General features: G+C 46.5%; 1 protein-coding gene across 1 annotated transcript; it reads left to right on the forward strand.

The window, feature by feature from the left end:
• Positions 1–1,709: 1,709 nt before the first annotated feature.
• On the forward strand, positions 1,710–21,541 carry SERPINC1 (serpin family C member 1). Its single transcript, XM_037985930.2, has 7 exons — positions 1,710–4,516; positions 6,829–7,195; positions 9,749–9,964; positions 11,171–11,308; positions 15,191–15,581; positions 17,615–17,679; positions 21,054–21,541. Exons 1-7 carry the CDS (start codon positions 4,476–4,478, stop codon positions 21,228–21,230), a joined length of 1,395 nt encoding a protein of 464 aa, XP_037841858.2. The 5' UTR covers positions 1,710–4,475; the 3' UTR covers positions 21,231–21,541.
• Positions 21,542–21,574: the final 33 nt, after the last annotated feature.

Below are 21,574 nucleotides of genomic sequence, written 5' to 3' on the forward strand. Positions count from 1 at the left end.
AGATGTGATGGTGCTACTGTACTCCAGACTGGGCAACAGCGAGACCCTGTTTCAAAAAAAAAGATGAATTTAAAACAAATGTTTAAGTCTTGCAAAGGGATCATTGAGGCATGCTTAAATTAGCAGGTGAAAATTTGATGGAAAACAATGTATTTGCATACTCTCAAGTATGTGAAGTATTCCCACAAGACATTTAACAAAAGGGGGAATATTGTAGTTTTACAGCAGAGCAACTTGGCAGACACAATCCTGTAATCCAAGTTAATCACCAGTAATAGGACAAATTAGTGTACCTCCGGATGCAATACACTGAGAAGGACACAGTATTACCTCTGTTGTATTCCTGCCCCCAAAAGGATAACTTGCATCTAATCCTGAAGAAATTTTAGACATACCAAGTTGAGAGACATTCTTCAAAATTAACTGGCCTAAATCAAACAAGCCAAACAAGCCAAAATCATGAAAGAAAAAGAGAGAAACTGTTCCCATCCAAGTACTAACCAGGTCCGACCTTGCTTAGCTTCCAAGATCGGACGAGATCAGGCACGTTCAGGGTGGTATGGCTGTAGATGAGTGGAACGGTTCCACGCCTCAGAAGATGACAGAGACATGACAACTAAATGCAATGTGTGCTCCTGCCCCAGAGAAAGGAGAAAAAAAATACTTTTCTTTCTTTTTTTTTTTTTTTTGTTATAAATCAGTGCTTCTCAAAGCGTGGTCCAGGGACCCTAGGAGATTCAGAAAACCTGTCAGTAGGTATATGAAGTCAAAAGGATTTCATTTTATTTATTTATGTTTTGAGACAGGATCTTACTCCATCACCCAGGCTGGAGTGTGGTGGTGCCATCACGGCTCACTGCAGCCTCAACCTTCCAGGCTCAAGTGATTCTCCCACCTCAGCCTCCTGAGTAGCTGAGATTACCGGCACATACCTCCATGCCCAGCTAAGTTTTTGTATTTTTTTTATAGAGATGGAGTTTAGCCATGTTGCCCAGGCTAGTCTTGAACTCCTGGGCTCAAGCAGTCCTCTTGCCTCAGCCTCCCAAAATGCTAGGATTACTAGTGTGAGCCACTGAGGCTGGCCAAAACTATTTTAGTACATAACTATTTTAATAATAATATTTAGATGTTCTTTGGCAAGACTGTAAAAGGATTCTGAAACAAAGAAGGTGAAAACCACTGCTTTGATAACCAGGTGTGGTGGCTCCTGCCTGTAATTCCAGCTAGTGGAGAGGCTGAGGCGGGAGGATTGCTTGAGGCCAGGAGTTTGAGACCAGCGTGAGCAGCAGAGCAAGACCCCCGTCTCTAATGGCAACAGAGTGACAACCTGTCTCTAAAAACATCAATTGGATGATTGGCAAAATTAGAATAAAGTTTAGAGATTTTAAAATAGTACTATATTTGAAAATAATGCTGGGCGCAGTGGCTCACGCCTGTAATCCCAGCACTTTGGAAGGCCAAGATTATGGATCACTTGAGGTCAGGAGCTTGAGACCAGCCTGGCCAACATGGTGAAACCCCATCTCTACTAAAAATACAAAAAAATTTGCAAGGCATGGTGGCGGGGGCCAGTAATCCCAGCTACTCGGGAGGTTGAGTCATGAGAATCGCTAGAACCTGGGAGGCAGAGGTTGGAGTGGGCTGAGATCAGGTCACTGTACTCCAGCCTGGGTGACAGAGTGAGACTCCATCTCAAAAAAAAAAAAAAAAAAAAAAGAAGAAGAAGAAGAAGAAAAGAATATGGGCCAGGCACAGTGGCTCACACCTGTAGAGTCTCACTCTGTCATCCAGGCTGGAGTGCAGTGGTGTGATCTCGGCTCACTGAAACCTCCACCTCCCAGGTTCAAGTGATTCTCTTGCCTCAGCCTCCCAAGTAGCTGAGATTACAGGCGCACGCCACCATGCCCAGCTAATTTTTTTTGTATTTTTTAGTAGAGACAGGGTTCCACCGTGTTGGCCAGGCTGGTCTCAAACCCCTGGCCTCAAGTGATCTGCCCACCTCAGCCTCCCAAACTGCTGGGATTACAGGTGTGAGCTGCCATACCTGGCAGAACACTTTTTAAAAAATACATATAATTTAATTTTTAACATTTGAGACAGGGTCTCACTCTGTCACCAAGGCTGGAGTGCAGTGGCGTGATCACAGCTCACTGCAGCCTGAATTCCTGAACACAAGCAATCCTCTCACCTCAGCCTCCTGAGTAGCTGGGACTACAGAATCAGGCCACCATGCCCAGCTTATTATTATTATTTTCTGGAGATGGGGGTCTCACTGTGTGGGGTCTCACAGTTGGTTTTGAACTCCTGGCCTCAAGCGTCGGCCTCCCAAAATGCTGGGATTACAGATGTGAGCCACTGCATCCAGCCTGGATGAACAAATTAAACCCAAACCCTGATGTTATAGTTCTTAACTCCTTGACCTGGTAGTATCTGCATCCTAATCTTTTCCAGCAGATGTTCACCAAATCACCTATATTTCTGCAGGGCCCCTCATCTGCCCTCCTCCAAGGACCTTCTTGGCAAGACACAAACCTCACAAATCCTATAAACTGGAACAATAGGTCTCAAGAGCATAGTCCTGAAACCTCAAGGTCTTTGTATTTCTGATTTCTTCTATGGATGACTCTTCCTAAGGATATTCATATGGCCCCCTCCATCATTTCATTCTGGTTTCCTAACAACGATGCCTAAGGGAGGCCTTTCCTACCACATGTTCTCAGATGGTTCCCTACCCATTTCCTCCCACTGCTTCCTATATACCCTTGCCCTGCTATAGTTTTCTCTATGGACCTTATTAACATCTGACTGGCACGTTACATATTTATTTTTTAAATACTGATTTTTTTTTTTTTTTTTTTTTTTTGAGACTTGTTCTGTCACCCAGGTTGGAGTGCAATGGTGCGGTCTCGGCTCACTGCGACCTCTGTCTCCCGGGGTCAAGTGATTCTCCTGCCTCAGCCTCCTGAGTAGCTGGGATTACAGGTGCCCGCCACCATGCCCAGCTAATTTTTGTATTTTTAGTAGAGATGGGGTTTCACCAGGTTGGCCAGGCTGGTCTCGAACTCCTGACCGCAGGTGATCTGCCTCCCTCCCAGAGTGCTGGGATTACATGTGTGAGCCACCACGCTCAGCCCAAAATACTGATTCTTTATGTGATTGCTGCATGTCTCCCCTGAATGGAATCCCAACTCCAAGAACAGTGTCTGCTGGCACAGGTAGCACTTATGTGTTTGTTGAACTCCAGTGGTTGACCAGGAGCCTTTTCAATAGTCTTTAATCTAGGGTGACAGATGAGCCTCTGGGCATTCTGGGGCTCTTTGGGACAGTTCTCGGCAACTGTTCACACTGCACATGGAGGGCTTCAACCGATCCAGGGTCTGAATCAGCCAAGAACTTAGACACAGCTTCAGCCCAGGAGAGGTGTCCTCTCTCATGAACGAAGAGCTCTCTAAAATGCCTATGACTGCAACAACAACAAGGAGTCCTTGATCACACAGCAGGAGGCACACGCGCCCTGTGAACTCGGTGGCTGCAATCCTTGTGATGGTGCTTTTGGCTATTTCAGAAGAGGGAAATGTAAATAAACCTGCCCTTTATCTCCGTTAGTTTGAATTTACCCAATCTCCCTCATAACTAATAAAAATAACAATACACATAAATATAATTTAGTTTGTTTTTATTTCAGCAGTTGTACATGGGTTTTTTACCTGCCCCACATTCTGTCTCCTGATCCCCCAATAGAGTTTTGCTAAGTATTTCTCAGCTGCTCACACCCCTTAGAAACACACTTGGCATGCACCCCGAGGCCCTGCTCTTCTGTCCCTGTCCCACCACTTCAGGCCTGCTGGGGAATGGGTCTCTCTGTGGGCCACAGGTATAACCACTGTATTTTCCTTGTCTGCACCAGGGACACCTTGGCACTCAGATGCCTGAAGGCAGCAGCTTGTCCCTCTTCGCCTCCTCTAATTAGATATTTATTTCTCTCTCTCTCTCTCTGTCCATAAAGAAAACTATGAGAGAGGGAATTACAGGTAGAGGGCTAGAAGTTTTTGGACATGAGCTATTTCTATCTTCTGATATGGTTAACCAGAAAGAAAAAATCCTGCAGACAAATTTCTCCTCAGTCAGGTATTTCCTAACCAAGTTTGAGGGGATGAACATGCTCTCCTTTTCCTTTTCCATAAAGCTGAGGAGGAGAGTGAGGGAGTGTGGGCAAGAGAGGTGGCTCAGGCTTTCCCTGGGCCTGACTGAACTTTGAAACTTCTCTACTAATTAAACAACACTGGGCTCTACACTTTGCTTAACCCTGGGAACTGGTCATCAGCCTTTGACCTCAGTTCCCCCTCCTGACCAGCTCCCTGATGCACCCTGGCCTCTGGAACCTCTGTGAGATTTAGAGGAAAGAACCAGTTTTCAGACAGATTGCCTCAGACCAACCATCTCCACTTGCCCAGCCCTGTGGAAGATTAGCGACCATGTATTCCAATGTGATAGGAACCGTAGCCTCTGGAAAAAGGTAAGAGGGGTGAGCTTTCCCCTTGGCTGCCCTCACTGGGTTTCCCGACCTCCAAAGGACTCACAGGAATGACCTCTAACACCTTTGAGAAGACCAGGCCCTCTCCCTGGTAGTTACAGTCAAAGACCTGTTTGGAAGACGTCATTTCAAGCGCCCTCCCTCCCACCCCCCTCTTGGGGTAAGGCCTTTCCTAAGCCACACCTTGGGTCCCTAGCCTAAGAAACAAGGGGGATGTCATCCCTGGTGTAAAGATGCTGTGCAGGATGCCAGCACTCACAGAATCCAGGGGATGCTCCAAGGGGAATCCCCAGGGCCTGCCGTAAGAGAGCAAATCTGGGAAGAGAGCAAATGTTACCCACGAGGACCTCTTCACTCCCTTTTTGCTCCTTCTTCCACTCAGATCCACTCCACTCTGCCCCCACCCAAGATCCCAGTGACCTTTGACTAAAGGGCCGAAACTGGTTCCTTTTCTCACAGTGAGAGCTGACCCTCCCTCAATGCCACACACACTCCCTTCTTCATCTGAGTTGTCACAGGAGGCTAGAAATGGGGCGGTGGCACAACTGTCTTGGTTTTAATTTGCGCTTCATAACCCTCCCAGGGTCCCCTCAGCCTCGAATTGCATTTCCAAATGTCGCTGAAGGACAGAGTGGGCAACCGAAGGCAGTGGAGATGGGAAGATGAATGGCAGGGTCCTCTCCTCTCTCTCTCTCTGCTACTTCAGCCTGCCTTCCACATCTCCCTTGGTGCCTCTGCTTCTTTCCCGCTTTGCACCTCTGTTCTTGAAAGGGCTGCAGAACTGGACTGAGACCATGTAAGAAGGCAAGTACCCCTCAGCTGCCCCAGCTTCCAGCCAGTCCCACGCTTGCCCAGCAGACCACATCTGTGAATCTGCACTGGGCGCCTCTCTTTCTCTCCCAGGAGAAGATGGGAAGATCCAGTACCCACAGACGGACTCCCTTCTGTATACCCAGTGACCCTAAACCCGTTGGAGGCAGCCCACCCTTGTCTTATCTACAAAAAATATTACAAGAGACTTTATCTCTTGATTTGCTTCATCCAGTGTCCCAACTACCTCATTTTTTAAAAATGTGAAATTAACTTAGTTTACCTTCATTGAATCCATGTTGGAGACTATTAAAAATTCCAGGCAATAAAAAAGGATGAGAGCCTGAACTAAAGCAGTGGCAATAACTGGTGAAAGAGTAAAAAAACAGAACTGATTGACTTTGGGGTTTGACTAAATGAGGAGGAGAGAGAGAGGAATCCAGGGTGATTCTCGGCTTTCTGTACTGAATTCACTGAGCCCCTTCACTGAGCTGGAGGACACGAGGAGCAGGCACCTCGGGGAGAATTAATTACCAGGTCACTTTGTCCCTGTTTCCCTAAAGAACTTGTAGGAGTTTCTGGTGGAATTGTCCAGCAAATAGTCAGTCTGGAGCTCAGTGGAAGGGTTAGGGCTGGAGCTAGATATGTGGGAATCTTCAGCACACAGATGTTGCCATTGTTTTGTTGTTGCTGTTGTTGTTGTTTTGAGACAGAGTCTCACTTTGCCCACCAGGCTGGAGTGCAGTGGTGCAATCTCAGCTCACTGCAACCTTCGCCTCCTGGGTTCAAGCAATTCTCCTGCCTCAGTCTCCCCAGTAGCTTGGGACTACAGGTGTGCACCACCACACCCAGCTAAGTTTTGTATTTTTAGTAGAGATGGGGTTTCACCATGTTGTTCAGGCTGATCTTGAACACCTAACCTCAAGTGATCTGCCTGCCTCAGCCTCCCAGAGTGCTGGGATTACAGGCGTGAGCCACCGCGCCTGGCCAGATATTGCCTTTGCTCCATCTGTTTCTTCTTACCTCTCTTGTGTTGCTGAAATCTCTCTGTTGCATCTATCAGAGCCCTTCCCCAAACAGTTTCTGTAGGTGGCACCCCCTACCGCCCTGACTCTTCACTGGGCACTAAAGTTCCCAGCCGATTTTTTAGGCACCTGTGTTCCATGTCACAAACAGGAAGCTTCACATTCTTTTTCTCCCAGCATGGGGAAATTGAGCACATAATAATACTTCAAATAACTGTCAGTTGATTCTAATTCCAACATGGCCATGTCCAGGCAACTGAACTATCCCCTGGCAAGAAGTCTAGGACTGAACCTGTTCTAGGTTCAGTCTGGGCCCTTGTACTTGGTTCGAAGACTTTAGCCCTTCTCTTGGCCACACCAGGTGGGCTGGAATCCTCTGCTTTACTGAGGCAACCCTGTGGTGGGCAGTGGGGCTAGGGGTTGCAGCCTAGCTTAACTTGGCATTTTGCCCCCTTGCAGGAAGGTTTATCTTCTGTCCTTGCTGCTCATTGGCCTCTGGGACTGTATGACCTGTCACGGGAGCCCTGTGGACATCTGCACAGCCAAGCCGCGGGACATTCCCATGAATCCCATGTGCATTTACCGCTCCCCAGAGAAGAAGGCAACTGAGGATGAGGGCTCAGAACAGAAGATCCCCGAGGCCACCAACCGGCGCGTCTGGGAACTGTCCAAGGCCAATTCCCGCTTTGCTACCACTTTCTATCAGCACCTGGCAGATTCCAAGAACGACAAGGATAACATTTTCCTGTCACCCCTGAGTGTCTCCACGGCTTTTGCTATGACCAAGCTGGGTGCCTGTAATGACACCCTCAAGCAACTGATGGAGGTACGACCCAAAGGTCTTCTGCCCAGCCACCTTGCTAGGAGCACCTTTGGGGCTTGCATAGGTCCAAGTCCAGTGACTTCTCAACCAACACTGCAGGCCACTAAGGGCACTCTTTATGCATTACGATTCCCTTTGAGTCACTACTTCATGTGTTATAATTCCCTTTGAAAACCATTTTTTTTTAAATTAGCCAAGGAATTACCACCTGGATATCTGCTTTTTAAATCCTGGTTTCTTCTTTTGAGCGACCTTACAATGGGGGAGGGCTTCTATCTCTTTCGACTTCTCTCTTCAGTAATTTTTTCATCTATATGTTTACTCATTAATTTGATCATTTATTTATTCATTCATTCAGCACTTCCTCTGTGCCGGGCAATGTGTTGTGCCAGTCCCTCCTCCGGCAGAAGAAGGGGAGCTTTACCATCTGGTGACATCAGGCATATGGGCTTTTGTGGAAAAAAATGCTAGGATATTATTATGAGTATTATTATTTTTTTGAGATGGAGTCTCACTCTGTTGCCCAGGCTGGAGTGCAGTGGTGCAGTCTCGACTCACTGCAACCTCTGCCTCCCAGGTTCAAGCAATTCTCCCACCTCAACCTCCTGAGTAGCTGAGATTACAGGCACACGCCACCACCCCCAGCTAATTTTTGTATTTTTAGTAGAGATGGGGTTTCACCATGTTGGCCAGCCTGGTCTCAAACTCTTTTTTTTTTTTTTTTTTTTTTTTTTTTGAGACGGAGTCTCGCTTTGTCACCCAGGCTGGGGTGCAATGGCGCAATCTCGGCTCACTGCAGCCTCCATCTCCCGGGTTCAAGCAATTCTCTGCCTTAGCCGCCTGAGTAGCTGGGATTATAGGCGCCTGGCACCATTTTGTATTTTTAGTAGAGACAGGGTTTCACCATGTTGGCCAGGCTGATCTTGAACTCCTGACCTCGTGATTCATCCACCTCGGCCTCCCAAAAAGCTGAGATTATGGGCATGAGCCACTGCGCCCGGCCTCAAACTCTTGACTTCAAGTGATCTGCCCGCTTTGGCCTCCCAAAGTGCTGGGGTTACAGGTGGGAGCCACCACACCCAGCCTAGGATGGTATATTGAGACCAGGGGCCCAGGAAAGCCAAGAGAAGCCTCAAGGACGTGAGGGTGTTTTCTGGCTCTGGGAAGTATGGCTAATTTCAGCTCAGTGACTTAGTTCCCACCCCTTTTCCCCCACTACCTTTTCTGGGAGGGAAGTAGGGCATGATAAGATGAAGCGTCATGGATTGATTGATCACTATTGGCCTCTGGGGCTATGATAAGTCATGGATGGAAACCCTAGATCTTTAATCTGTCTTTGGCTTGGCTGCCTGACAGTCTTTCTTCAGGTTGGATTACACTTTGGAAGCAGAGTTCATCCATAGGGAGGCATGAGTCCCTTCAAGATGGTATATGGTGCTTATTTGGACCTTGGACACTAAAGTCTGCGGGTCTTAGAAGGGTTCCTTCTATTCTAGTGGTCAGTTTCCATGGAACTTCATCACCTTTGCTCAGGGCTCTGGGATGAGTTAACCCAAGTCTTCACTCTCCGAAAGAAACTGTAGGTTTAAAAACCCTTAAGACACTTAGTACTGCCTTCTCTGGGCCCTTCAGTCATTTTTGTATACATTGGTACTGGTCTCAAAGCCCTTCCATATCCCTCATGTCTCTGTCCCCAAGTAAGATCTTAAATGTAACCCTTCCTACAAGAAGAACAGAACACTGCTTCCAAACCACGCATATTCCTTGGGTCCTCCCCTCTACACAAACACCATGTGTTCGAAAGCAGGGTGAGACTGAATCTCTCTGGAGAAAAGAGAAATTCAGCACCAAGCTTTTGATCAAAAGTATAATCCGCCCCCAAAAAACGTGCCTGTTGGAACAAAATCAGGAAAACCAAAGGCAGAGAACAGATAAAACCAAAAGGCCTTTTGTAGCCTGAGGAGAGAGCACGGGAAGGGCAGGAGGGGAACAGCCTCACCCATTCGCCTTGGGGATGGTGAAGGTGGGCACTGGGGGATTCCATCTTCAAAGCATGGATGACTTCTAAGTCGTTTTCAACCCTGAGACTCTTGGATTCTGGGCCTGTTTAATCCCTTGCTGATAGATTCACTCTTCCTTTTTACCCCTACCACCAGTATCCCAGAGCCTCCGTGAGCAGCTGGCCCCAAGAGATGCCACTGAAGTGTTTGCTACAAGAAAGGACACTGTCCTGATTCTCTTCTCTGTCCAGAATCACCAAGAGGACTTTTCCCATTCCAGCAAGAAAACATATGTGTGTTGATCCAGAGCCCTTTAGAGATTTTAGGTGGTGACCTAGTCTCTCTTTTTCCCTTTATCCTTCCTACCCTTCATTCTTCTCTTATCCCTTTATTCATCAGAACACAAGAGTTGAGCATTTATGCTGTCCCAGGTACTGTGCTTGAAGGAGTTCACAACTGAGGTGGCTATTAGTCAGAGACTGACCAGTCTATGCTCAACACCCATGTTAGCCAGGCTGCCCACCAAACTCACCACCATTTTTTTTGACTTCTGTAGGTATTTAAGTTTGACACCATATCTGAGAAAACATCTGATCAGATCCACTTCTTCTTTGCCAAACTGAACTGCCGACTCTATCGAAAAGCCAACAAATCCTCCAAGTTAGTATCAGCCAATCGCCTTTTTGGAGACAAATCCCTTACCTTCAATGAGACCTACCAGGACATCAGTGAGTTGGTATATGGAGCCAAGCTCCAGCCCCTGGACTTCAAGGTGAGTTGCAGATGTTACCCCTGACCTCCGAGTTCTTCCTCTCCACTCAGAGATTGAGGAGGGGGAGAAACAGCATCCAAATTCACACTGCTTTGCTGCTGAAGACTGTCGGGGGGCTGGCTACAAGTCAGCACCCCGGGAATAGTTATTCTTACTGGAAACCTGAGAAATCAATGATATCCATGCTTAGATTGTAGTGACTGCCCAGGAAAACGTGAATAAATAATCAATTCTTCATTCCATCCACCAATTTCAAATATATACCAAAGGGTGTTTGGAAGGTGCCAGTCCTACAAGATATCTTACTTGCCGGGCGCGGTGGCTCAAGCCTGTAATCCCAGCACTTTGGGAGGCCGAGACGGGCGGATCACGAGGTCAGGAGATTGAGACCATCCTGGCTAACACGGTGAAACCCCGTCTCTACTGAAAAATACAAAAAACTAGCCGGGCGTGGTGGCGGTGCCTGTAGTCCCAGCTACTCGGGAGGCTGAGGCAGGAGAATGGCGTAAACCCGGGAGGCGGAGCTTGCAGTGAGCTGAGATCCGGCCACTGCACTCCAGCCTGGGCGACAGAGCCAGACTCCGTCTCAAAAAAAAAAAAAAAAAAAAAAAAAAAGATATCTTACTTAATTTGAACAGTTATCACGGTCAAATAAAGTTGGTACATGATGCATGTCATATTCTCCTTTTGGAGATTCATGAAGAACATGGGCCTATGAAGTTTCAGAGAAACTCTGCAACAAAGAAATCTGTTGGCGTTATTCAATCAGCATTCCTCAAATGTATTTGACTGCATGGCCATTTCTCTCCTCCATATAACCTCCCAACCCCATATAACCTGCAATCATTCATTGCTTTCCCTGGAACATGCCTTGGAAACTCTACTTTTGTGAGTTCCGATTTTCCAAAGTCAGAGAAAATAATATTTTATCTTATTTTTCCCAGACTGTTTTCATCTTCCTTCTTTTCCTTGATTTCTTCCTATTTCTTTTTGTTCTTTTTCTTCTGATGATATTTATTAACTACAGGAAAGAGTCATGGAACTACATTAGATATGTGAGGTTTCCCCAATTTGGATTAGAGCGATGGCTTCTTAATCAAATGGTGGGAAAGGGCAGAGGGATGGTGAGAAAAATAAAACGCGGCCTGGGAAAATGGGGAAGCCAATCGAATAGCACAGGTGAGTAGGTTTATTTTCTGTTCTCAGGAAAATGCAGAGCAATCCAGAGCGGTCATCAACAAATGGGTGTCCAATAAGACCGAAGGCCGAATCACCGATGTCATTCCCCCGGAAGCCATCAACGAGCTCACTGTTCTGGTGCTGGTTAACACCATTTACTTCAAGGTACTCAGAATGACCCTGGAGAGACCCCGGGGACCTCCTCTTGCTCTTCAGCTTACCCCTCCCTCCTTTTTTTTTTTTTTTTTAAAACACGCATCTCGGCTCACTGCAAGCTCCGCCTCCCAGGTTCCCGCCATTCTCCTGCCTCAGCCTCCCGAGTAGCTGGGACTACAGGCGCCCGCCACCTCGCCCGGCTAGTTTTTTGTATTTTTAGTAGAGAGGGTGTTTCACCGTGTCAGCCAGGATGGTCTCGATCTTCTGACCTTGTGATCTGCCCGCCTCGGCCTCCCAAAGTGCTGGGATTACAGGCTTTAGCCACCGCGCCTGCCCCCGCTCCCGCCTTTTTTTTTTTTTTTTTTTTTTTTAAACGGTGAGACCGAAGCCCTGAGAGGGCAAATGGACTGCCTGAAGCTACACAGGTCAGCAGGGCAGGTCAATCTAAATGGGCAAAAAAAGCCTAAGGACTACATGAACAGATTCCGACAGTAGAAGGCAGAGAGCTGAACCAACTTCTCCAAAGCACCTGCTTCTGCCTCCCTGTCCCTGCCTTATTTCCTCCTCGCCTCCATTTATTTTATTTTATTATTTTATTTTATATTTTATTTTATTTTATTTTATTTATTGTTTAAATACGGAATCCCACTCTGTCACCCAGGCTGGAGTGCAGGGGCAAAATCACAGCTCACTGCAGCCTTGACCTTCCAGTGATCCCAGCCATCCCAACGATCCTCCCACCTTGGCCTCCCGACAGGTGCATGCCACCATAGGAGGTGAAGTTTTTTTTTTTTTTTTTTTTTTTTTTTTGAGACGGAGTCTCGCTCTGTCGCCCAGGCTGGAGTACAGTGGCGCGATCTCGGCTCACTGCAAGCTCCGCCTCCTGGGTTCCCGCCATTCTCCTGCCTCAGCCTCCCGAGTAGCTGGGACTACAGGCGCCCGCCACCACGCCCGGCTAGTTTTTTGTATTTTTTAGTAGAGACGGGGTTTCACCATGTTAGCCAGGATGGTCTCGATCTCCTGACCTCGTGATCCGCCCGTCTCGGCCTCCCAAAGTGCTGGGATTACAGGCTTGAGCCACCGCGCCCGGCCAGGAGGTGAAGTTTTTTATTTTTTTGTATGCCACAGCCCAGGCTGGTCTTGAACTCGTGGGCTCAAGCAATCCTTCTGCCGTGGCCTCCCAAAGTGCTGGGATTACAGGCATGAACCACCACATGCGGCCAACTCACCCTCTTTAACACTACTGGGCATGTGTAGGTAGATCCTTTCTGAGAAATGGTCCATGCATGGTCTGGTCAGACATAAACATTTGCTGAGAGCCCAGAACTGTTTGAACCATGGCTGCTGGGCTACCGTCCAGGGAGGTGTGGTAGTGTCCCCAGGCTGATGGCAGAGTGGGCATGCAAACAAACCCATCATGTCCCACTGCAAGGTGTGCACAGTGACAAACTCTCATATATATGTGATTCTGCTGTCCAGTTAACTCCATTTTGAAAACTGGAATGAAATGTCAGCGTCAATGTGTTCACAATCTTCAGCCCTGCAATTTTTTTCCCATCACCTGGAGCAGCTTCTACAATGAGTCAAAGTTCCCTTTGCCTAAATTTTAGTTTTTAAAATTTATTTTTATATATTTTATCTTTTGTTTTTTGTTTTGAGACAGAGTCTCGCTCTTGTCGCCCAGGCTGGAGTGCAATGGTGCAATCGGCTCACTGCAACCTCTGCCTCCCAGGTTCAAGCAATTCTCCTGCCTCAGCCTCCCAAGTAGCTGGGATTACAGGCGCACACCACCATGCCCAGCTAATTTTTGTATTTTTAGTAGAGATGGGTTTTCACCATGTTGGCCAGGCTGGTCTCGAACTTCTGACCTCAGATGATCAGCCTGCCTCGGCCTCCCAAAGTGCTGGGATTACAGGCATGAACCACTACGCCTGGCCTATTTTATCTTTTTTAAAAATGTTTTCTTTCCTGTAAAATCCAGTTTTAGCTTAAATCTTCTGAGCTTCTAGGTGACAGGCTCACCTCAGACTTAGGGGAGGTGCTATTATTTACCGATGCAGAAGGCCTTGTTTTCCTCAGAGTAGTGTTCTGAAGACTGTGTCAACTTGATTACACTTGGGAAGGAAAAGGAAGAGGGGAGTGGGAATAAGCAGACCGCTGACACTCAGGAGACCACCAGTTTAAGGCGGGTAGATTGTGGCATATTTTGCCCATCCTGGGACATGCCTCCCGGTACATTCTTCCCTCCCACAGGGCCCAGGGGACTAGCCAGTCGCTGCTGCTGTCAGTCGCTCTGTCTCTTACGGTTTTCCCCTCTCCAAGGACAGAGCAGACTGTATTTCCACCACGTGAATTTGCCATTTACAGTTTGCAGAACAATTTGACATTTATTAGCCCTCTTGATTCTCACATCACAAATGAAACCTGGGCCACTCGGACAGATTACTTAATTTTAAATACTGACTCTTCCATTTCTGACCATGTGAACTTGGGTGAGTTACCTGAGATCTTTCTATGCTCCAATTTCTGCATCTATAATGTGGTAATAATGATACATCTACCACATAGGGATACTGAGGTAGCTACTGCATGTAAATAAGGTAGAAGTTAATACGTGCAAAATGCTTAGAAAAGTGCCTGGCATGCAGTAAGCATATTCTATAAATATTAGCTATCACCAGCTCTTAGTTTTACAGATAAGAAACCACTACTCAGAAGAGTTAAATGGGCCAGGCATGATGACTCACACTTGTGATCCCAGCACTTTGGGAAACTGAGGCAGGAGGATCACTCAAGCACAGAAGCTCAAGATCAGCGTGGGCAGCACAGGGAGATCCCATCTTTACAAAAACTAAAAAAGTTAGCTGGGCATGGTGACACACACCTGTAGTCCTAGCCACCTGGGAGGCTGAGGTGGAAGGATAGCTTGAGCCTGGGAGGTTGAGGCTGCAGTGAGCCATGAGCTTGCCATTGCATCACTCCAACATGGGGCACAGATTGAGACCCTGTCCCCTCACCCAAAAAAGAAGAGTTAAATGGCTTGTCCCCAAATTACAGAGCTAGAAAGTGATAAAGAATGGTAATGTTCAAAAGTGTGTCTTCTATCTCAGGGTGTCTCCCAGTTTGAAAAGGAAGTCAGTCAGGGCTCATCCTCTGTTACCTGTGTCTGTGTCTGGCAGAGCCCAGGACTTTGGAGGTTGGCCCTTAGAAAAGAGGTTGGTGGGGCCGGGCGCAGTGGTTCAGGCCTGTAATCCCAGCACTTTGGGGGTGCCAAGGAGGGTGGATCACCTGAGGTCAGGAGTTCGAGACCAGCCTGACCAACATGGCGAAATCCTATTTCTACTAAAAATACAAAAAGTTAGCCCGGCGTGGTGGCAGGTGCCTATAATCCCAGCAACTTGGGAGGCTGAGGCAGGAGAATTGCTTGAACCCTGAGGCAGAGGTTGCAGTGAGCCAAGATTGTGCCATTGTACTCCAGCCTGGGCGACTAGAGCAAAACTCCATCTCAAAAAAAAAAAAAAAAAAAAAAAAAGAAAAGAAAAGAGGTTGGTGGAAGGCAGACAGCACAAGGCAATTAGATTTAAACTCAAGAAGAGACTTGCAGAGAGGCCTGTAGATTGTTCTTGGTTTTGGTTTTATTTTTCTGATTATAAAAGCAAATACTCACTGCTGAAAATCTGGGGAAATACAGAAAAGTACACAGAGAAAAACCTACTCATAATTCCATCATTCTGACACAGTCATTATTAACCTTTTTGTGCATATTCCTCCAGTCTTTTTTCCAAATAATTATACTTATATATTAACGTAACACTATAATATGAATATGTCTTGTGTCAATAAATATCCTCCTATAAAGGTTTTTGTTCTCACTTTGTGATTCTCTTCCAGGGCCTGTGGAAGTCAAAGTTTAGCCCTGAGAACACAAGGATGGAACCATTCTACAAGGCTGATGGAGAGTCGTGTTCAGCGTCTATGATGTACCAGGAAGGCAAGTTCCGTTATCGGCGCGTGGCTGAAGGCACCCAGGTGCTTGAGTTGCCCTTCAAGGGTGATGACATTACCATGGTGCTCATCCTGCCCAAGCCTGAGAAGAGCCTGACCAAGGTGGAGCAGGAACTCACCCCAGAGGTGCTGCAGGAGTGGCTGGATGAGTTGGAGGAGATGATGCTGGTGGTCCACATGCCCCGCTTCCGCATTGAGGACGGCTTCAGTTTGAAGGAGCAGCTGCAAGACATGGGCCTTGTCGATCTGTTCAGCCCTGAAAAGTCCAAACTCCCAGGTTTGTCTAGGAAGGAGTTTCCTCCCTGCCCTACCCACAAGGTAGTCTGACCAAAAGTGGAAGAGTTGGAGAAAGAATAGAAAGGAGCAACAAGTCAGGACTCCTGGATTCTGATCCTAGTTTCTACTGCTCACTTGTGGACATCTCTTTTCCTTTTGAGGCCTCCGTTTCCTCTTCTGTAAAAGGGAAGTTTGTTCTTGGATCTCCATGGGCCCAGCCATCACTGGTGCCCTGTGAGTCTGTATCAGGTACAGGAGACAGGACCAGGTGGAGAGGAATGTGAAAGGGCATTGGAATTCAGAGCAAAAACACAGATATTAAGAGCTGGGGAAATTTGGTTCCCATTACACAGGCCTCACTGACGTTTATTATTATTATTATTATTATTATTATTTGAGACAGAGTCTCACTCTGTTGCCCAGGCTGGAGTGTAGCAGTGTGATCTCGGCTCACTACAACCTCTGCCTCCCGGGTTCAAGCAATTCTCATGCCTCAGCCTTCTGAGTAGCTGGGATTACAGGCGTGTGCCACCATGCCTGGCTAATTTCTGTGTTCTTAGTAGAGACGGGGTTTCACCATGTTGGCCAGGATGGTCTTGAACTCCCGACCTCAGGTGATCCACCTGCCTCGGCCTCCCAAAGTGCTGGGATTACAGGCGTTAGCCATTGTGCCCAGCACATTAAAGTATCTTTTAAAGAAGTTGGCTGGCCACGGTGGCTCACACCTGTAATCCCAGCACTTTGGGAGGCCGAGGTGGGAGGATCGTCTAAGCCCACGAGTTTGAGACCAGCCTGGACAACGGTCTCTACAAAAAATAAAAAAAATTATCCAGGCACGGTGGTGCACACCTGCAGTCCTAGTTTCTTGGGAGGTGGAGCTGGGAGGATTGCCTGAGCCTGGGAGGTCAATGCTGTAGTGCACTGTGATCACACCACTGCTTTCCAGCCTGAGCAACAGAGTGAGGCCCTATCGCTAAATAAATAAATAATATAATATAATAAGCTTCTGATGTTAAGTAATTACATTTATCTTTATTGGGCCTTTTTCTTTCTTTCTTTTCTTTTTTTTTTTTTTGAGATGAAGCCTCACTCTTGTCCCCCAGGCTGGAGTGCAGTGGTGTAATCTCAGCTCACTGCAACCTCCGCCTCCTGGGTTCAAGTGATTCTCCTGCCTCAGCCTCCCAAGGAGCTAGGATTACACGCGCCTGCCACCATGCCAGGCTAATTTTTGTATTTTTAGTAGAGACAGGATTTCACCGTGTTGGCCAGGCTGGTCTTGAACTACTAACCTTAGGTGATCTACCCGCCTCGGCCTCCCAAAGTGCTAGGATTACAGCTGTGAGCCACTGCGATATTGGGCTCTCTTTAAGCTAGTTTAGAAAACTAAAAATGTTGCCATACTGGAAAGAAAGATGTTCCTTCTGGATGGAGTGAGTTTTTTTCTGTAAGAACAGAGTCTTGCCCTTTCTCTCTCCCACAAAGAGCTGAAACCTGAGAATGAATTATCAGGAGCCACACTGAATAAGCCCAAAGTAGTTTATTATTATTATTATTATTATTGTTTTTTGAGTTGGAGTTTTGCTCTTGTGGTCCAGGCTGGAGTGCAGTGGCGCGATCTTGGCTCACTGCAACCTCCGCCTCCCAAATTCAAGCGATTCTCCTGCCTCAGTCTCCCAAGTAGCTGGGATTACAGGCATTCGCCACCACACCTGGCTAATTTTTGTATTTTCATGGTAGAGACAGGGTTTCACCATATTAGTCAGAGTGTCTCAAACTCCTGACTGCAGGTGATCTGTACGCCTTGGCCTCCCAAAGTGCTGGGATTACAGGTGTGAGCCACTGCACCCGGCCCCCAAAGTACTTTATTATTTTTAACACACATTCATTGTGAGAGTATGATTAGGTGAAGATTTAGGATTTCTTCTTATGTTTCAAAAAGCCCCAAAGGATCTCTTAATTCAAACTGAATTTCCATCTGTGAGTTGAAGCCAACTTTCTCCCATCTCACAACGCCTTCTCCGGTCTTCCTTCCAGGTATTGTTGCAGAAGGCCGGGATGACCTCTATGTCTCAGATGCATTCCATAAGGCATTTCTTGAGGTGAGTACACCTCCCGACTCTCTCTTCCTATGCTACTTTTCTGCCACTTTATTATTCAGTATTTCATGTGATTTCTAACTCTGGAGTTCTTGCTCCACGAGCTCTTAGGGTACAGACAGGAGATGCATGAACAGAACACACATGTGGAAAAGGCCTGTTTCCAGTGTTAAGGCCTGCAAAAGGCCTCCACAAGGCCTGCTATAATACAGCCCTCCCCGAAACCCTCATGGTGTGATTGTTCTGCCTTCCCTCCCACTACTTCTTCTGCAGCAGGTCAAGCGGGAGCACAAATATTTAGGAGGGTGATATAGGAAAAGAAGCCAGCAAAGGCCATCAAGAAGGAATTTACAGGATGAGGAGAACCAGAAGAGTATGGGGTCGCAGAAACCCAGGGAGAAGGTTTTTTTTTTTTTTTTGAGACGGAGCTTCGTTTGCTCTTTGCCCAGGCTGGAGTGCAATGGCGCGAGAGCTCACTGCAACTTCTGCCTCCCGGTTCAAGCGATTCTCCTGCCTCAGCCTCCTGAGTAGCTGGGATGACAGGCATGCGCCACCATGCCCGGCTAATTTTTGTATTTTTGGTAGAGACAGGGTTTCTCCATGTTGGTCAGGCAGGTCTTGAACTCCCGACCTCAGGTGATCCACCTCCTTGGCACCCCCAAAGTCCTGGGATTACAAGCATGAACCACTGCACCCAGCCAACCCAGGGAGAAGTTTTAAGAAAATGGATAGCATCTAGTAAGAAGACTCCAGGACTGGGCATGGTGGTTCACACCTGTAACCCCAGTACCTTGGGAGGGTGAGATGGAAGGATCACTTGAGCCCAGGAGTTCACAACCAGTCTGGGCAACATAGTGAGACCTTGTCTCTACCAAAAAGTCTTAAAAAAAAAAAAAAAAAAAAGGTTTGGACACTGCCCATAGTTTACCATTCCCTGACGACAGAATAGTGTAGCCACATGCCTAATTGTAATGGATGAAGAGCAAATGGAAGGTAAGAAAGGGAAGCTAGTGAGTGTGCATCAGTGTCTTAAAGTGTGCTCCAGACAACTAGAGCACTAGACTATACTGGAGGAAATGAAAAGGTGGTCAAATAAATGTATATCCTTTCGTGAGAGATGAACAGTACACGCTGGCATGCTGAGGTCTGAGAAGTCCCACAGTAAAGAAAACGGTTGAGTATCACTTAACCTAGTGTTCCCCCAGCTGAGGTATGCATGGAACCCTGTGTTAGAGTAACAGCTGTGTACAGCCTGTGGAACTTCTGGTTCTAGTTGTTCTCAAGCAAACACTAAACTATGGACCAACAGCAGCAGTCATCTGGGGAGCTTTATCTTTGGAGATTCTGGGATGGGCCCTGAGAATCCGTGTATGTACTAAACTCCTCAGGGGATTCTTATGCACAATGAGATTTGGGAACCACTGGTATAGACTATTCTTTGCAGGAGCCAGGCTGTGAGGGAAAGGAGATGGGACAATGATAGAGAAGTTCCTAGAATTGAAGAAATCGAAAAGAATGAAGGTTGTAGTCAAAGAGAAAGGTTTCAGAGGATGGTGCTAGTAAATATAGATCCAGGGATCAAGCTCAGTAGGAAATGCCTGGTTCAGAGGAAAGTGGAATTTTAACGGGAGTGAGGAAATGTGATAACTTGAAAGAACACAAGGTTATAGTCTGAGAAAAGGATGCTATTAATATAATTTCAAAGGTAGAGCAGTTCTGAGATGGCAAGTCCAGGGTGTAGCCATGGACAGGTTTGCTTACGTGGTAATGCTCATTAGGTGTGCCGAGATGAAAGAAATGGGAGGCTACGGTGTTGAATGGGTCTCCTACTGAGATTTTTTTTTTCATTTTCATTGAGATGGAGTCTTGCTTTGTCACCCAGGCTGGAGTGCAGTGGCATGATCTCAGTTCACTGCAACCTCCGCCTCCTGGGTTCAGTGGTCTCAAACTCCTGACCTCAAGTGATCCACCTGACTCGGCCTCCCAAAGTGCTGGGATTACAGGCATGGGCCACCGTGCCCAGCCTACTGCGATAATTTAATTGTCTCTAATGATAGCAGGAGTTGGGGTGGACAGAAAGGCTATGTGCAAAAATCCTCATTGTGGGCATATAATCTATAAGACAATGAATGTTAACGACCTTTAAGACAATAGCAAGAGTAGAGGTATTGAGATCAGAACAAGGGATTTTACCAGTGCTGCATTAATGGTTTTGGAAGTTAAGATGACACTGCTCACACCCTCTTTCATATGGATTTTTGGAAGAAAGAAAGGAAGACTGCAAGGGAAATTGAGTCCTCAGGGTTTTAACTCTCGTTGAATTTTTTAACTCTCCTTGTAAGGACTCCAATTAGAAGTGTCAGCTCAGACCTCGAGGGGCTTGAGTTACTATTAGGAAGAAGCAGAGGTCTGGATTCATTTTATCCACCTGAGCCCAGTACACAATGATGTAGATTTTTCTGTGGTTCTCATAACAAAGCCGTTTTCTTTGAAAACCTTGGGAACCCTTAATAAACAGGACCCCAACTAATTGTAGATCTGAGAAGCCATTAAAAACCAGACCTGATTTGAATAAAAGGATCCTGGTCATGCAAACACTCTAGTCTGCTAATAAACTTAGTCCTGGAACGAGCATGAAATAGACACTATTGGGAGAGAGAGGGTAAGGAAGGGAGGAACAAAGGAAGGGGAAGGAAGAGTGAGAGGGAAGAAGACATCATTAACTAGCTCCAGAAAACCCAGGCAGCTGGTTAATCATGTGCTTTCATTAAGAGCAGAAACAGAGTTCTAGTGATATTCTGGGTCCTGAGGCAAAATTTTCTGAAGGTGTTTCCCTCTAGACCTGCTTATCAACCATATTCAAATACCACTGTTTCAGTCTATTACTCCAAAAAAATGGCATCTCGTCCAGCCAGACAACCCACCTCTTTTCACAGGCCCTAGGTCCTGAGTGGCTCTTTGGAGTAGCTGTATCTTGGATCTTGATGCTCCAAGAGTGAAACAGTTTCAACTATGGAGTTCAGATCTTGAGCCAAAAATCTTTCAGCAGCTGGTACAAAAAAATCTGCTGTAAAACCATTTACAATGGTACCAGCCAGAAATGTGATAACCTGTGTACATTCAGATTTCTGGGTTACCTTAATGGAACTCTTACACTTACTACCTAGCACAAGGCTTGGACAAACACAAGTACCTTACATTATCTGTATGAAAGAATGAGTAGAAGTAGGATTCTGGAGGGAATCCAACCTGACCCAAATGTACTTTTTACTGGAAAACAAAAGCATTTGAGGAAATGCTGTGTCTGTGGATGATTTACCTGCCAATAATGAACAGCAGAGTAAATAATGTAGTTTTATTTCCCATGTGACCTGCAGGTAAATGAAGAAGGCAGTGAAGCAGCTGCAAGTACCGCCATTGGGATTGCTGGCCGTTCGCTAAACCCCAACAGGGTGACCTTCAAGGCCAACAGGCCTTTCCTGGTTTTTATAAGAGAAGTTCCTCTGAACACTATTATCTTCATGGGCAGAGTAGCCAACCCTTGTGTGAGCTAAACTGTTCTTATTCTTTGTACCTCTTCCTATTTTGGTTTGTGAATAGAAGTAAAAATAAATACAACTACTCCCATCTTACATTATAAATGGACTCTGCATCTGAAATGAAGACAAGGAAAGGGGAAACATGCTATTGGGGCATTTGGTAAAATGATGCCTTCAAGTTGTTCTTTGCCCAGTAACCACATCTGGATCAAGAAAATGAGGGAGACAGCGATGAAAGATGGTAGACAGCCAGAAAGGAATGGGAGAGTGCATTCTCAGGATTTCCATGACACTAAAAAATATCAATAAAAACAAATTTAAACAAATTGTTTCTATATATGGAAAAGACAGATTCAAAC

Source organism: Chlorocebus sabaeus, chromosome 25, assembly GCF_047675955.1.
Source record: "Chlorocebus sabaeus isolate Y175 chromosome 25, mChlSab1.0.hap1, whole genome shotgun sequence".
Lineage (NCBI taxonomy): Eukaryota > Metazoa > Chordata > Mammalia > Primates > Cercopithecidae > Chlorocebus > Chlorocebus sabaeus.